The sequence below is a fragment of the Orussus abietinus genome, unplaced genomic scaffold (assembly GCF_000612105.2).
Source record: "Orussus abietinus isolate OABI.00-Male unplaced genomic scaffold, Oabi_2.0 scaffold614, whole genome shotgun sequence".
Lineage (NCBI taxonomy): Eukaryota > Metazoa > Arthropoda > Insecta > Hymenoptera > Orussidae > Orussus > Orussus abietinus.
This window is the reverse complement of record NW_019394762.1, coordinates 23,987-39,687: the sequence shown is the minus strand read 5'-3', so window position 1 is coordinate 39,687 and position 15,701 is coordinate 23,987. Positions and strand designations below refer to the sequence as shown.

Below are 15,701 nucleotides of genomic sequence, written 5' to 3'. Positions count from 1 at the left end.
TCGACGATCCACGATGCCCGCTACCTAGCCTCCTTTAGAAGAAGTCGCCGCGTTGCGTCGCCATCTTAGCAGCCCTGGTGGCCAAGACACCCAAAGAGCACACCAGCCCCGTCAGTGCATCCCAAAGAGTGGTCCTGCATCTTTTGGGTGGTTGACTGCCATAATTGGTATAAGACTTGGAGCGTACGCCGTTAAGCTGGTCGGTGTGGTGGTATTCCAAGCTCCCGGGTTTCGACCTCTGTCGAGGCTGTTGCATTATGCTGTTATCATGGGACCCGTCCGCCGACCCGATGCTCTGTCTCTGGGAGGTCGCCAAGCTCGACTGCACGGATGCTCTATGCCCGGACCATTGGACGTTGCTGAGTCGACGATCCATGATGTCGGCGAGGTTCTGGTGCATGCGACGGTCAGCTTCCGACGAGATGACGACCAGTACCTGGTACTTGGAGGCTGCCCTAGAGTCCGCGCGTACGTCTTCGGCTTGTCAGGCGTATTCCGTGTCCGTGGAGGCGGACCTCTCCAGGTGGCCATGTTGCTGAGCCTGGGCATAAGCGAGGCTCTTCTGGTAGCTGAATAGCTGCCTCTCCAGGGAGTAATTCTCCGCCTGGAGGGTGGCGATCTCCCTTCGCATCTGTTGATTGTGAACGCGACACACGTCGTCGTACTTATGATAGGTGGCCTGGAACAGAAGGTGGCTCTCGTTCCACTCAAGCCTGACGCGCAATTGTCCCTTGTCCGTAAGAAAGGGACAGTGATTGTCCTTAACTTCGCTAACGCCAAGCTTGGTCTCCATGATGATCCCCTCGTCGACCGGCTCCTGGGCGTAATATCGACTGAAAGGGGCCCCAGGAAGCTCGATCGCCTCCGCGTCGGAGTCCTCGCTCCTCATCAGGTAGGCCGACCAGCTGACGTACCTCAGGTGGTTCCGGGGCACGTTGTGGATGTCTTTGTACACCAGGTGGAGACGCACCGTGCTCGAGTGGAGGTCCGCGCGGATGGACCACGCTTGCTTGTCGCGGTCGTAGCAGGGCGCGGCAGGCAGGACCGATGGACCTATGGCTTGGACCGTCACCTCGGAGATCGTCCTCGCCTCCACCATCTCCAGGGACACTCTGAGGACCCCCTTGATGGCGATCTCGGACCAGCGGACGCGCGGGTGCCATCCGAAGCCGCAGCCTTCGGCGTTGGAGAGGTCCTCTATGTGGCCTGAGTCGATTCTACGGTCGCCCTCGCCCATTGCGACGCTGTAGCGGACTCTACACCTGTGGTCGAATCCTGTTAGCCGCACCAGGTAGACGCTCAGTCGGCCTTCCTGGCGATTCTCGGCCTCCTTGTTGCCGAAGGGATAGATCACCAGGTTCCAGTCGAAGCCACCGAACGTGAAGTACCCGGTCTCCAGCTTGTTAGCTTTTGCTTGGCCTGCTGAGAACACACCTGTTGGCATCCTGACCTCTGCCGTGTAGACGGTCCTTACGTTCGCCATCGACAGCTCCAGCTGGAACTCTCCGTTCGGGTCCGCAAAGTTGCGGCTGTACAAGTCCGATACTGGAATGTAGTTTCGATTACCTTGAGCCGGGGCATCGTATGTGAACTTTACCCGCTTCCCGGAGAACCCCTCGTTAACGGAAAAGTGTTCTCGGTTCAACAGGGTGAAGGTGAAGTCGACGTATACCCGAAGTCCGGGAGCTGCGCCACGCCACACCAAGTACACACCTAGGACCTGGACAAGAAGAACGGATCCGTTATCATTGATATGAAGCCAATCATGGTGAATGATAAAATTTAGTTTCTTAGGCGTGATTAAGGTGAAACGAAACCTCCCTCAATTTAGTCGATTCAAATGACACTTTTTTTTTAAATCGTTGGACCACCCTGTTTGAATCATTGACGAATGACTCCTGAACACTTAAGGTGATATGAAAGGGTCAGCTATTATATATCTGAGAAGTCAAATCGTTTGGGAAAGTATTCTCCGAATTGGGTGCACCGATTCGTTTCAAATTTTACTACGGCCCTAAAGTAGGTCCTGACACTCACGAAATTTCATTTTTCATACGAAATTGATTTATTTATCATGGACTGGAACCAACATGGCGTGGCCCGGGCATGATTTCGATGTTTTACGATTCTTGGAGGCTTAGAATCAAAAATGAAGAGTTTCAGCACCTAACACCAAGATTTAGGATACCGTAGGAATGGAATATAACAAAGTCATATGGGAAAATATGGAAAATAGTTTCACCAACGATCGCAAGAGAATGCCGGTCTTGTCTCGGGGCTAACGCGGGTCTTTAGAGAAAAAATTTAGTTGCAGCTAAACGTCACAGATGGCGACGTTGGTCTTAAGCAGTCGTTAGAATAATGTATTCCCGGGATTTCGACAGTTTTACGTCGATCTTTTCATCATTACTTTACCGAAATGACACATGGAACGCTTCATTTTGTATAATTCTCAACGTAGACTGTAAAAGGCTTCAATATAAATATAAATATCAGTAACGGGACGCGTCAGATTATTTTATCACTCCAGTATTCAAAATGACGTTGCCACCAAAAAGGGTACAGATGAATTTTAATTTCTCAGCCTGGATTAAATTTCTCAGCGCCTTTCGTATCATCTTAATGTGACTTTCAATCGAAAATGAAGATTTTCAAGACCTAGCTAAAACGATGTTGAATACCGTAGAAATGGAATATTACAGAGTCAGGTGGGAAAATATGGAAAATACTTTCACTAACGATTGGAAGAGAATGCTGGCTTATCTCGGGGCTAACACGTGTCCTTAGAGAAAAAATTTAGTTGCAGCTAAACGTCACAGATGGCGACGTTGGTCCTAAACAGTCGTTAGAATAATGTATTCCCGGGATTTCGACAGTTGTACGTCGATTCTTTTATCATTACTTTACCGAAATGACACATGGAACGCTTCATTTTGTATAATTCTCAACGTAGACTGTAAAAGGCTTCAACATAAATGTAAATGTCGGTAACGGGACGCGTCAGATTATTTTATCACTCGAGTATTGAAAATGACGTTGCCACCAAAAAGGGTACAGATGAATTTTAATTTCTCAACCTGGATTAAATTTCTCAGCGCCTTTCGTATCATCTTAAAAAGTATCCTGACATTTTGAAAATTTGAATTTTCGACTTAGCTTAGACTAGAACCAAAATGACGTGAAGCTCTCATATTTTCATCGATATACAATTATTGAATGCTGTTATGAGGGCATTTTAAGTCTAGATGGGATGGCGCGGAGTGCAAAAGGTTAATTAAATTTGTTGCAAACATTCATACCTTGTCCCCACGCGACAGGGCCACCGACCATTTCTGAAATCCGCAAACTAGCTCCTTGCTCGTCACATCTCTCTCTGGATCACGCACCACCGTTCTGGTGATGATAAAGGAGAACACCCGCGTGCCACCGCGATCCGGCAGCTGTGCAAACCTGTGCAACAGGGCCATCACCGCATTACGAAGATTCTGCCGAGTTTCTTTGGTTGACTCAGTCTCTATTGTCGACGCTCAGTACCTCGTATCGACGCTGAAAAGAGAATAATGGCCGGATCAAACGGAGGAAATGCGTGACTTACATTAAAAGAACATATGTGCCCATAATTATGAAAGTGGTCTAAGTCAAAATTAAAAAAAAATTGAGTTTATCAGTTATTTCACGCCATATTATTTCAAACGAAATTAATTCAATGTAATTTCGAAAGAAAAAATATATGACTTAGACCACTTTCATAATTATGGGCACATATGACATGTATTCGGAGAGTTAATGACGAGTGTATAAATGTATGATTAGGAAAAAATAGGCAAGTAGCACCGACGTTTGAGTTAACCCTTTGCGGTCGATGCCGTCACAGTGGCGGCATGATGTCATTAATCCCTCAAATGGTGGAGGAAAATGTTTTTTTGGGGCATGGAGATGTGCGACATGTGCTAAATTTGCTCCGGCTAGCTGGTACTCCCATATGAGAAATTTGCCGATCGCGAAGGGTTAAAATCCGTAACCAAGGTTTACTTAACGCGCGATTAGGGTCAAGCACTCGACTTCAGTTACCAAACAATGGATTTTAATTTTCAGGTAGTTTATTTTATGTCCGGGCAAAAGGAATTGCGCTAATTCAAGATTAACTCATCATGGTTAAATAATTTTACCATAATCATGGCTCGAATTAAAATCTTAACCAAGGATTATTTTACGCACGATTAAAGTTAAGCACACGACTTCAGTTACCAAACAATGGATGTTAATCTTTAGTTAGTTTATTTTATGTCCGGGCAAAAGGAATTGCGCTAATTCAAGATTAACTCATCATGGTTAAATAATTTTACCATAATCATGGCTCGAATTAAAATCCTTAATCAAGGATTACTTAACGTGCGATTAGAGTCAAACACTAGACTTCAGTTACCAAACAATGGATTTTAATTTTCAGGTAGTTTATTTTTTGTCCGGGCAAAAGGAATTGCGCTAATTCAAGATTAACTCAGCTTAGTTTAATAATTTCACCCTACTCACGGTTCGAATTAAAATCCTTAACTAAGGATTACTTAACGCGCGATTAGAGTCAAGCACTCGACTTCAATTACCAAACATTGCATTTTAATTTTCAGTTAGCTTAATTTATGTCCGTGCAAAACGAATTGCACTAATTCAAGATTACCTAATCGTAGTTTAGAAATTACGCCCTAATCACAGCTGTAGCAATCAGTCTAGAATGACATTACAATATTATGTTATAATGGTAAAAACAAAATGGCGTCGGAAAAGGCTTCATCCGTGACTCGAGAAACATGTGCAACAAACGATTCATGGTTTCAATCTCGATATGAAACAAGGTGCAAAGTATTTTGCATTGATATAAATGATTTTCCACCAAGATTCTGTTCATTTATCGCTCTACGATTTAGAAACAAACAAGAAATACTTTTATCGCGTACATACGTTACTTAAAATATTAAAATCATTTGTAATATTTATACTAATTTGCTGGAACATAAATTCACATAGAGAATGTCATAAATACCGAGAATGATAAGAAAATAGAGAAATTTTCTAACAAACTAGTTTGACTGCACTTAAAATAAAACACATTCGCAAAACGCGTATCTCAAGACTTCACCATGAAGTGTTCACGTTTCATTTAACCTCCAGTCACGTGAAACTATGATCGTTTAGAATTCCAAAAATTATCAGTCATTAACATTAACAATTTCGGAGAAATTAATGTCCCATTAGGCATTGCACTCTTCATTGGGTCGTGAGGTACCGAGACAAATGCTTCCCCAAAAAGTCAACGTACATAACAGCTTTAAGTCACACCACTAATATTATATATAATATAATTAACCAAGTAAGTATAATATTATATTTTACAATTAAATATGATATAATTAACCAAGTAAACGAATGCAATCTGCTATCAAATGGGAGATATTAAAATCTTTTCAGAGCGGGTAACTTTCTCCGTTTTCCACCTAGGGTTCTCCAGACAAGAAAACATGGCGAACAGTGGAGAACAGCCGGAGATTTTTCGAGCCGCTATTCTTTACCGAGAATGGGGCTGGCGTTTATTCAAATTGGAGAAACATGCCGATGCGATGAAGATGTTTCAGAAGTCGATTACATTTGCGGATACTAACGATATTAGGACCCTTCTTGGCCTGAGTATTGTTTTAGCGCGTCTTACCGAGTACCTAGAAGCCGCAAAAGTAGTGGACAAGTTAATGGAAATCGGTAGGTTAAAGAAATTATCTCAACTGGAGAAGGAAACAGTAATTACAAGACTTCAATCTTGAGTCGTACATGGTCTTGGTCTTTTTGATAATCTAATTTCCAATTTTCATTTTAAATCTTCCCAAATATTAACCCTTATCACTCCGAGAATATCGGAAGAGTATTTAGAAGTTGGCAGTATTACTGCCGATTGGAGTGATAAGGGTCTACAAAAAGCTTACAATGGCCGCGCGAAGTTGAACACTCTCATCATTGATATGTTATTCTTGTTTCAGATCCACAAAATTATAAAGTGAAATGGGAAAGGGTTGACAGTCTCTTTAAAATCGCTGAGTTCGGTTATAGCATGATTCATGCATACCAAGGACTGCGAAAACGGAGATACCCCTTTGAATGGGGTATCTTTCAAGGGAACGAAACCATAGAGGATTGCGTGGGGAGGAATACCTCGCCGATAGCATTAAGGGAATTATTCCCATGGATAAAAGAGATGCAACGAGAACGTAAAATACGTTTCAGCAAACTGGCCGAGGAGGAGGACGATGACTTTGTAGGTACGTTTGGCAAAGAATGCACGTAAAGGAAAGTGCAAGATAATGAAAAAAGGGAATCATAACCCTGGTAGCACAGAATAACTTCTAAATATTTTCTTTGTAATCTTTGCTAAATATCTCAAACGACAGATTTGTTTAAGATGTTTTTATTTGCATTTGAAGATATCTAAAATATATGTTGAAAAGTCTGAATGATATATTTAGTTTGAATGATTCATGAACATGTATCAACATTATACTTTTTAATTTATAAATATATAATGAAAATAGAATGCACGTAAAGGAAAGTGCAAGATAATGAAAAAAGGAACCATAACCCTGGTAGCACAGAATAATTTCTAAATATTTTCTTTGTAATCTTTGCTAAATATCTCAAACGACAGATTTNATAATAAAAATAGAATGCACGTAAAGGAAAGTGCAAGATAATAAAAAAAGGAACCATAACCCTGGTAGCACAGAATAATTTCTAAATATTTTGTTTGTCATTTTTGCTAAATATTTTAAACGACAGATTATAGACATATCACCCTAAACATTTGAACGAGTCTTAAGCTGATATGAAAGTGTGATATATGCGTACCAAAAAGTCAAAATATTTATAAAACTTTTCTCCAAGTTGGGTGCACCGACTCATCTGAAACTTTAACACATGATTATGGAGGCCCTAAGTAAGAACGCACTGCTCATAAAATTCCATTTTTCGAAGAAAAATATCTTTTTCGTTCTCGTCCGTGAATAATGTAAAAGTTTGTTTCAAAAACTGAAATTTCACGGGCAGCGCGTTTTTCCTTGTCGCCTCCATAATCACGTGTTAAAGTTTCAGATAATTCGGTGCACCCAGTTTGGAGAAAAGTTTTATAAATATTTTCACTTTTTGATACGTATATATATCACACTTTTATATCCCTTTAAACATTTGAACGAGTCTTAAATATCCTGTATAATTTTCAACGTCAGATACAACAGAAGTTGACGAAGAACAAGCTCGGTTCATAGTGAACGACCCAGAAACAAAGCGGGAAATCCACCTTAAGATGTGGCACCGCATATTGGCCCAGACATACCTCGGGCATTTAGCTCGCGATAAATACTTCCTCGACGAATGCATCGACAATCCAAACCTGCGATCAGCCAACAAGAACGGCAGCGACGATTTATGCGAAATGGTTGAGAGATGCTACGACCAGTCCGAATACCGCCAAGAGATCCTGCGAATCCGAAAGCCATTCTACGTCTTCAGATTTATGCGAAAAGCGCGGCCATTGGGTCACAAAGCGATGATTTGGAACGAGAAGCAAATACGTCGGCATAACATCGTCCTCGAGGCGAATTTCCTCTTGTTAAGGTGATATGAAAGTGCCATTCGAAGGGATACATCGGTCAACCTTTTTTTCCGAACTGGGTGTACCGAATGAAATTTCATATAAAGTTTGTTGCCATTCCATATTGTTAAGTTTGAATCGATTCGGTACACCCAGTACAGAGAAAAGTTCCACAAATGAACCCTCTGACGCCACTTTTACACCACCTTAAGGTGATATGAAAGTGTCATTTGAAGCATACATCGGTCAACTTTTTTTCCGAACTAAATGTACCGAATGAAATTTCAGGAGTTTCAGGACCTTCCTTATGCCCTCCATATTTATATTGTAAAGTTTGAATCGATTCGGTACACCTAGTACGGAGAAACGTTTCATGAACGAGAACTCTGCGCCACTTTCATATCACCTTAAGGTGATAGTCAAAATATTTATAAAACTTTTCTCCAAATTGGGTGTACCGAATCATTTGAAACTTCATCCCGAGATTAAGGAGGCCCTAAGGAAGAACGCGATGCTCGTGAAATTTCATTTTTCCAAAAAACAATTGTATTTAATTCGGACAAGAACAAGACATTTTTTTTTTTCAATGAAATTTCACAAGAATCGCGTTACTCCTTTGGGCCTCTATAATCACGTGTTAATGTTTCAGATAATTTGGTGCACCCAGTTTGGAGATAAGTTTTATAAATATTTTCATTTTCTATTATGTATATATCACACTTTCATGTCACCTTAAGGCTCCACAACACTAGGATGCAGCGCAAATTTTTTTTTTAATTGAAATTTCACAAAAATCGCGTTCTTTCTTTTGGGCCTCCATAATCACGTGTTAAAGTTTCAGATAATTAGATGCACCCAGTTTGGAGATAAGTTATATAAATATTTTCACTTTTTCTTATATATATATATGTCATACTTTTATGTCACCTTAAGGCTACACAACACCAGGATGCAGCGTGACTACCCTCTGTTCTTCCGATACGTCGACCGTACTAAGGTTAAGTTCGATTCGTACCCCGATGACATGTTCCCCCTGAAACGGAAGTGCCTTAATACGGTATACAAGATGGCCGCCTGGGCGTACATAGATCCGCGTAATCTGACGGATTTACCGGATGAGAGGACTAAGCTGCGTTACCTGAGGCATCACATAGGTACTGGTTTTAAAATCTCGAGAATTTAAATTCGAGTAATATAACCGAGAATGTTAGAGCAATGTAAAAGTTTAAAGACGTCCGTAAAGAAATTTGAGAATCGAAAGGGTCAGGACAATTTTACGACAATTTAGAACACTCTGGTAATCGATAAAATCGCGTTTGAACGGGATAAAGACAAAAAAAGTGTTGTATGCGCTTCTATGCCAAAACGATGGGAATACGAGGTCTCGGAGTGAAAATTTAATTGACCTGGAAATCACAGATGGCGCAGGGGGTCCCTCTGCAGTCAATAAGGCCCCCAGAAAGCATGAATCCAGAGGATTTCTGGAGTTTTACTTCGATTTCTTTATAATTGTTGTACGAAAACGATAGGTGGAATATGCCATTTGGTACAATACCCAATATAATTCGATAAAGCTGTGAATATAATAACGAACGTCGTCAACGTAGGCATTTAGAAAAATCTTTATCGACGTCGATCAAGTTCCTCGACGTGTTTCACTTCACCTTAAGAAAAATTGAATTCTTCTAAATCCTCAGAGAATTTAATGATCATTTATATACCCGTTCTCGTTGATATTACCCGGGTAAATGAAACTGACGTAAAAACAGGATTCTCTGTATACAGGATTTCGGGTGGGAAAACTGCCACGAAACAGTCAGTTGGCGTGGGTACCAACTCTCGACCGCAAGGCGGCGCTGGGGCGCTTCCGAATCAGATTAGCAATGGCGTCGGAAGCTCTGGAGCTCGCTTGGCTATTCCACGAGCTATCGAAGCTCCTCGTAGAGATACGGCGCTTCGACCTGGCGAGATTTTACGCTAAGAAGGCCAGAGACGCCGGCATCGAGGCAAAGAGCGATCAATGGACGTTGAACGCGAATCACATTCTCGTCAGGATAGAGATTTACCAGCATAATAGAAACGAGGCCAGAGAAGCGGCGCAGGTGGCGCTATCTACTGCCGTGAAGTTGGACCTGGATTACCTCGTAGACTTTTACAAGCGCGCCATTAAGCTCGTCGAGAAGATCGATCTAGATAAAGTCGTCGACACGGATAGTATAGCTATACGGGAGAAGGCCATTTTGGACCTGATGCCGGAAGAAAAGAAGACGGAAGTGGATTTTCTCCTGAGGAGCATGAACGTCGTCCCGGCGAAGCGCAGGCTGTCGGTTATGCCCGGGTGTAAAACCGTTAATCATAAATACCAATTGCCTTGTAAAAGGAATACTATATTACCGAGCTCGCCTAAGAACCCGGAAAAGGAAGCCAGGACGAAGTTGCTCAACCGGTACGCGCATGCGCATAAGGTCCTGGGGTCGATCAATTTTTCGAAATACGAATGAACCGAATGTCTGCAGGGAGACGTTAGTAAAGTGTAATAGAGTATAGAACGACTCGATGTTTCATTGCTGAGGTGTTATTAGGTATTAGGGAATATTTCCTTACTGATTCGTGGAGATATACCCGTATATTGACGTGAAGAACACTCGACGGCGTTCGCTTCGCTTGAAATGTATTTGCCACGAAACTCTGCCGATGTTTAAGCCTGACGGTAAGAACAAGGTGTACATTTTTGACGTTACATGCCTTGGAGCAAGACTGCGTGTTCTGAAATTGACCGAATTAAATAAGATATGTAAATCATTCCTAAGATAATTAGATTTAGAGTGTACAACAAGAGACATTTTAAAATTAATACCCGGACAGCATAAAGTGTATTGACGTAAAGAACACTCGACGGCGTTCGCTTCGCTTGAAATGTATTTGCCACGAAACTCTGCCGATGTTTAAGGTAAGAACAAGGTGTACATTTTTGTAAATCATTCCTAAGATAACTAGGTTTTCAGAGTATACACCAAGAGACATTTTAAAATTAATACCCAGACAGCATAAAGTATATTGAAGTAAAGAACACTTGACGGCATTCGGTTCGCTTGAAATGTATTTGCCACGAAACTCTGCCGATGTTTAAGCCTGACGGTAAGAACAAGGTGTACATTTTTGACATGACATGTATTGAAACAAGACTGCGTGTTCTGAAATTGACCGAATTAATGAATAAATTAATTAATGAAACTTGGTTAATTTATAGACCAGAACAATACAAAAAAAGTTTCATTTGGATAGAACAATTACTGCTCGCGTAAGGGGTAAAAGAAGTATTCAAAGGGGTGGCTCACCCCTTAAAAATGAACTTTTTCGAAAAATTCCAAATGCACGTTTCATAATTCTTCATTCCCTACATATTGACGGTTGTTTCATGAAAATCGGTCGAGTGCTTCTATATGAAACAGCCAACTCACCCCCTTGCACGGCCAACTTTGAAGCCTGATTTCACCCCCTAAAAGTGTTTATCCGCCAATAAAAGAAAAAAAAAAACACGAGTCCCTTAGATATTAGTCCTCTATAACATATTTAAAAATGAACAAAATCGGAGGGGGACACCTCAGATACCTTCCTTGTAAGCAGGACGTGATTCACGTCAGCGGCAATCAGGAATAGAATTAAAAATGACGTGAATTCACGTCAGCGGCAAACAGGAATAGAATTAAAAATGACATGAATTCACGTCAGCGGTCGCGAAAGTGTTAATATTGAAATATTTTCAAAGAATGTTCTATGAACCTCTGGTGCTCAGGATATGTGCCCATAATTATGAAAGTGGTCTAAGTCAAAATTAAAAAAAAAAAATGAGCTTATCTGTTATTTCACGCCATATTATTTCAAACGAAATTAATTCAATGTAATTTCGAAACAAAAAATATATGACTTAGACCACTTTCATAATTATGGGCACATATGTGCTGTCTGGGTAGTCCTTATCCTGGAGCGGTTCCCTTTTGTTCCCTGTACAAGCAAACCGAACAAGTGACCGTCTTGAACCTAATAGTCCACGTTACGTCAGAGTCTCATAAATCTGCGAGAATTTCAATTAATTTCCTCGCACCCGCTCATTAATCCCCCCCGAACCCGGTCCCTAAAGGTCTTCCTAGGTCCTCTTCAAAGGTATGAAAAACGTCGCAGTAAAGGACGAGTTGCGATCCAATTACCGAGAAAATGAGTCCGAAGCTCGGAGAAGTTCGGAGCCGGCAATTTGTCGAAGCCCTCCACCGAGAAGGCACGAGGTTCTACCATCAAGGCCATTACGAGTCAGCAATGATCTTGTACAACAAGGCAGAAAAGCTTCGTCCATGGGATAAGAGACACAACATGGCGTCCAGTAAAGCGATAGAAGCGATAAACTCCTCCATCAATCCACCCCCTGGTATAAAAAAGCTCTTGTCTCTCCCCAACCTCGAAATACCACTGGCAGCCATCCTGAGCCCCGAAACTGCGGCATCGGTATTCGAAAAGATCTTAAAAGACAACCCCTCGGCCGCGACGATCGAGAAACTTCTCAGATACTTGGACGGTCGCAAAGACTTTTGGAGGTTAGGTTCGCCAGCCGCGGGTTTGGGTACCTCAGAAGTTACGATTAAACGAATTACGAGACTGGCCCTTAACATGACGAGGGATCTGGAGAGATCACTTGCCAGAGGTAAACTCGATTTAACCTTCCACGTCGCGCAGGAACTTGCCAAGATGGCGGACGCTTTTCTAGAGCCTCATCGGTACCACGTGATCGCTTATAATTTCATAACTTTAGCTTCCGTAGCGCAGGGTCGCCACGATCGAGCGGTCGACAGCGTTACGAAGATGATTATTTCGGCAAGAAAGTCGCGGAAACTCGTGCTGAAGACCCAGGCTTTGGTAACTTTGGGCATAGTGCATCTCACGTTCGGCCATCTTGACGCGGCGGCGAAAGCGTGGGAGAGTCTCGTAAACAAGATGGCGGACTCGGTACCAAGGGCGTGGACGTGGCACGAGATCGGCCGTAGCTACTTGGAGACTGGGAAGTATTCCAAAGCCCTGGAAGCATCCTCTAGGTGTCTAGAATCAGCGACAACAGCGGGCACCAGGAAATGGCTACTCCACGGGAAACTGCTAAGAGGCCAGGCACTGGTCAAGTTGGGAAGATTCGGAGAAGCAATGGAGACGCTAAACTCGTCCGCGAGGATCACGGAAAAAGAGGGCGACGGTGTAATGTTGGTTTACATTAAAGAGCTACTAGGGGAGGTTGGTAAGGCCTTGAGAAAGTCCCAATTAAAGCCTATAAATAGGGATTTGTCGGGCCAGGGCGCGCGTGGCCTGCGGCAAGGTACAGATTTTGATAAAAAAGGGAATGAACAGGATTCAGGACAACTTCTGTTGCTTCGTAAGGAAGGAAGGAAGAGTTTGGAAGCTAAGGGAACGATTTATCGGGTGAATTCCACGAAGGGGATGCAAAACGACGAGTTTAATAGAAGCGGCAGGATTTCTACCGGGAAATCCAAGATGGCGGCGCACGGAAGACCGCAAGAGGTGGAGAGTTCTTTCGCAGAGTCGATATTCGAAGAAACAGACAAACGCTTCCCTATGAGTATCTCGGCACGCTCGATACGAAATGTAAGAGAGGGGGAATATGAATTGGGGACGTCCAGAACTCAAATAATTCGGAGAGATATTATGAATCTTTGCTAAACATCTCAAACGACAGATTTCTTTACAATGTCTTCATTTGCATTTGAAGATATCTAAAATATTTGTTGAAAAGTCTGAATGATATATTTAGTTTGAATGATTCATGAACATGTATCAATATTATACCTTTTAATTTATAAACATATAATGAAAATAGAATGCACGTAAAGGAAAGTGCAAGATAATGAAAAAAGGAATCATGACCCTGATAGCACAGAATAATTGCTAAATATTTTGTTTGCAATCTTTGCTAAACATCTCAAACGACAGATTTCTTTACAATGTCTTCATTTGCATTTGAAGATATCTAAAATATTTGTTGAAAAATCTGAATGATATATTTAGTTTGAATGATTCATGAACATGTATCAATATTATATCTTTTAATTTATAAACATATAATGAAAATAGAATGCACGTAAAGGAAAGTGCAAGATAATGAAAAGGGAATCAAAGATCACGAAATTCAAGAGAGGGGAAATATGAGTTATGCACGTCCAGAACTCAAATAATTCGGAAAGATATTGAGAATCTTTGCTAAAGATCTCAAACAACAGATTTCTTTACATTGTCTTCATTTGCATTTGAAGATATCTAAAATATATGTTGAAAATCTGAAATTCCAAGAATCAGACAAAAGCTTCCCTATGAGTACCTCGGGACGCTCGATACGAAATGTAAGAGAGGGGAAATATAAATTGGGGACGTCCAGAACTCAAATAATTCGGAGAGATATTGGGGACCTAGAGTCAGGCAGAAAAGGTACAGCGCGAAATATTCAACAGGAACGAAAGCATCGGAAATCGGTTTAATGAAATCAAATGCCATGAGTATTCTACAAGCACCGATTCGTTAAAAGCCTTAAGGAAAAACCTTAATTAAGTCCACCGGAGCCGCAATGAATTAATACTTCCGTTACATGTATTACAAATAGAGCAGGTCAATTCCAAAACCAGCGATAATAAAAAATGCAGTAAAGCGGAGGAATGGAGATAGAAGAAGGAAGGCGAGGAAATGGGAAAGGAAAATGAAACGTGAAGAAACGGGGGAAAAAAAAGAAGAAGAAGAAAAGAATTCAAGGAGGGGGGCGAAACAAAGGAAGAGCTAAGTGGGACAAGGGAAAAAAAAAGAAGAAGTTAAAGTGAGGGAAGGGGGAGGAAGATGTAGCACAACGCAGCGTAAGGAAATAATTGAAGAACAGACTGTCGGAAGGCCCCTGGAAATATTATAGAAGAGCCCCACTTTTGAGAAATTCCATCAATAAAGTGTATCGCAATTACGGGGATGAAGAACGTATCGCAAGTTGTAATAACCTGCACTGAAACATTAGAACGCCACCGTAATATTCATAAGACCGTGGTAAACGCAATTTAATTATCCGAGGGGGTTATTACTCGCAAAGGTATTTTCGTGTCCCGCAGATCTGCTCTGATAGCATTAAGTATCCGTTGGTGCACGTCCGGAGATTTGCTTTTCGAAAATTCATTTCGCCCCTAGACGCCATAGTCGTTCTTAACCACTTGGCCCGAGATTTAATCGACTACGTGCCTGGCTCGAAGCAGCTATCACGTGTGAGAGGCTTTATCCACCCCGAGTGGTTAATCGTGCAAAACGCAAGAACGCTGTTCAACAGTTGGTGTACTATTTATTAGTAATTTGGCTTACAACACTATAAAAATTAACACTTTACCGACCGGAAGCCTATTAATCGGTTTTGCGATACCCGTGATCGCCATTTACTTCCAAATTCGCCGGTCGGTAAAATGTTAACAGCGAAGCAGCTATCACGTGTGAAAGGCTTTTTATCCACCCCGAGTGGTTAATCATGCAAAACGCAAGAACCCTGATCAACAGTTGGTGTACTATTTATTAGTAATTTGGCTTACAATACGATTAAAATCAACAGCGAAGAAGGTATCACGTGTGAGAGGCTTTATCCACCCCGAGTGGTTAATCGTGCAAAACGCAAGAACCCTGATCAACAATTGGTGTACTATTTATTAGTAATTTGGCTTACAACACGATTAAAATCAACAGCGAAGAAGCTATTACATGTGAGAGGCTTTATCCACCCCAATCGTGCAAAACGCAAGAATCCAGATCATCAGTTGGTATACTATTTATTAGTAATTTGGCCTACAACACGATTAAAAGCAACAGCGAAGCAGCTATTACGTGTGAGAGGCTTTATTCACTTCAATCGTGCAAAACGCAAGAACCCAGATCATCAGCTGGTGTACTATTTATTAGTAATTTGGCTTACAACACGATAGAAAATAACAGCGAAGAAGCTATTACGTGTGACAGGCTTTTTATCCACCCCGAGTAGTTAATCGTGCAAAACGCAAGAACC

At 41.7% G+C, this 15,701-nt stretch overlaps 3 protein-coding genes across 3 annotated transcripts; 2 read left to right on the top strand and 1 right to left on the bottom strand.

The window, feature by feature from the left end:
* Positions 1-484: 484 nt before the first annotated feature.
* LOC111674097 lies at positions 485-3,467 on the bottom strand. The gene is made up of 2 exons (XM_023433230.1): positions 3,300-3,467; positions 485-1,720 (listed from the first exon to the last, which is right to left on the bottom strand). Exons 1-2 carry the CDS (start codon positions 3,465-3,467, stop codon positions 485-487), a joined length of 1,404 nt encoding a protein of 467 aa, XP_023288998.1.
* A 2,049-nt stretch (positions 3,468-5,516) lies between these two features.
* On the top strand, positions 5,517-10,752 carry LOC105697460 (tetratricopeptide repeat protein 25). Its single transcript, XM_023433229.1, has 5 exons — positions 5,517-5,751; positions 6,027-6,305; positions 7,266-7,653; positions 8,564-8,784; positions 9,416-10,752. Exons 1-5 carry the CDS (start codon positions 5,517-5,519, stop codon positions 10,129-10,131), a joined length of 1,839 nt encoding a protein of 612 aa, XP_023288997.1. The 3' UTR covers positions 10,132-10,752.
* A 1,093-nt stretch (positions 10,753-11,845) lies between these two features.
* Positions 11,846-13,348, top strand: LOC105697382 (tetratricopeptide repeat protein 25-like). The gene has a single exon (XM_012420653.1). It carries the CDS (start codon positions 11,846-11,848, stop codon positions 13,346-13,348), a length of 1,503 nt encoding a protein of 500 aa, XP_012276076.1.
* Positions 13,349-15,701: the final 2,353 nt, after the last annotated feature.

Excerpts from the sequence above, each read along its gene's own strand:
- LOC111674097 (XM_023433230.1), bottom strand. The coding sequence starts at position 3,467 with ATGGCCCTGTTGCACAGGTTTGCACAGCTGCCGGATCGCGGTGGCACG. Across the intron at positions 1,721-3,299 it reads CCCTGTCGCGTGGGGACAAG|GTCCTAGGTGTGTACTTGGT; the intron begins GTATGAATGTTT and ends CTTCTTGTCCAG.
- LOC105697460 (XM_023433229.1), top strand. The coding sequence starts at position 5,517 with ATGGCGAACAGTGGAGAACAGCCGGAGATTTTTCGAGCCGCTATTCTT. Across the intron at positions 5,752-6,026 it reads GGACAAGTTAATGGAAATCG|ATCCACAAAATTATAAAGTG; the intron begins GTAGGTTAAAGA and ends TTCTTGTTTCAG. Across the intron at positions 8,785-9,415 it reads TTACCTGAGGCATCACATAG|GATTTCGGGTGGGAAAACTG; the intron begins GTACTGGTTTTA and ends CTCTGTATACAG.
- LOC105697382 (XM_012420653.1), top strand. The coding sequence starts at position 11,846 with ATGAGTCCGAAGCTCGGAGAAGTTCGGAGCCGGCAATTTGTCGAAGCC.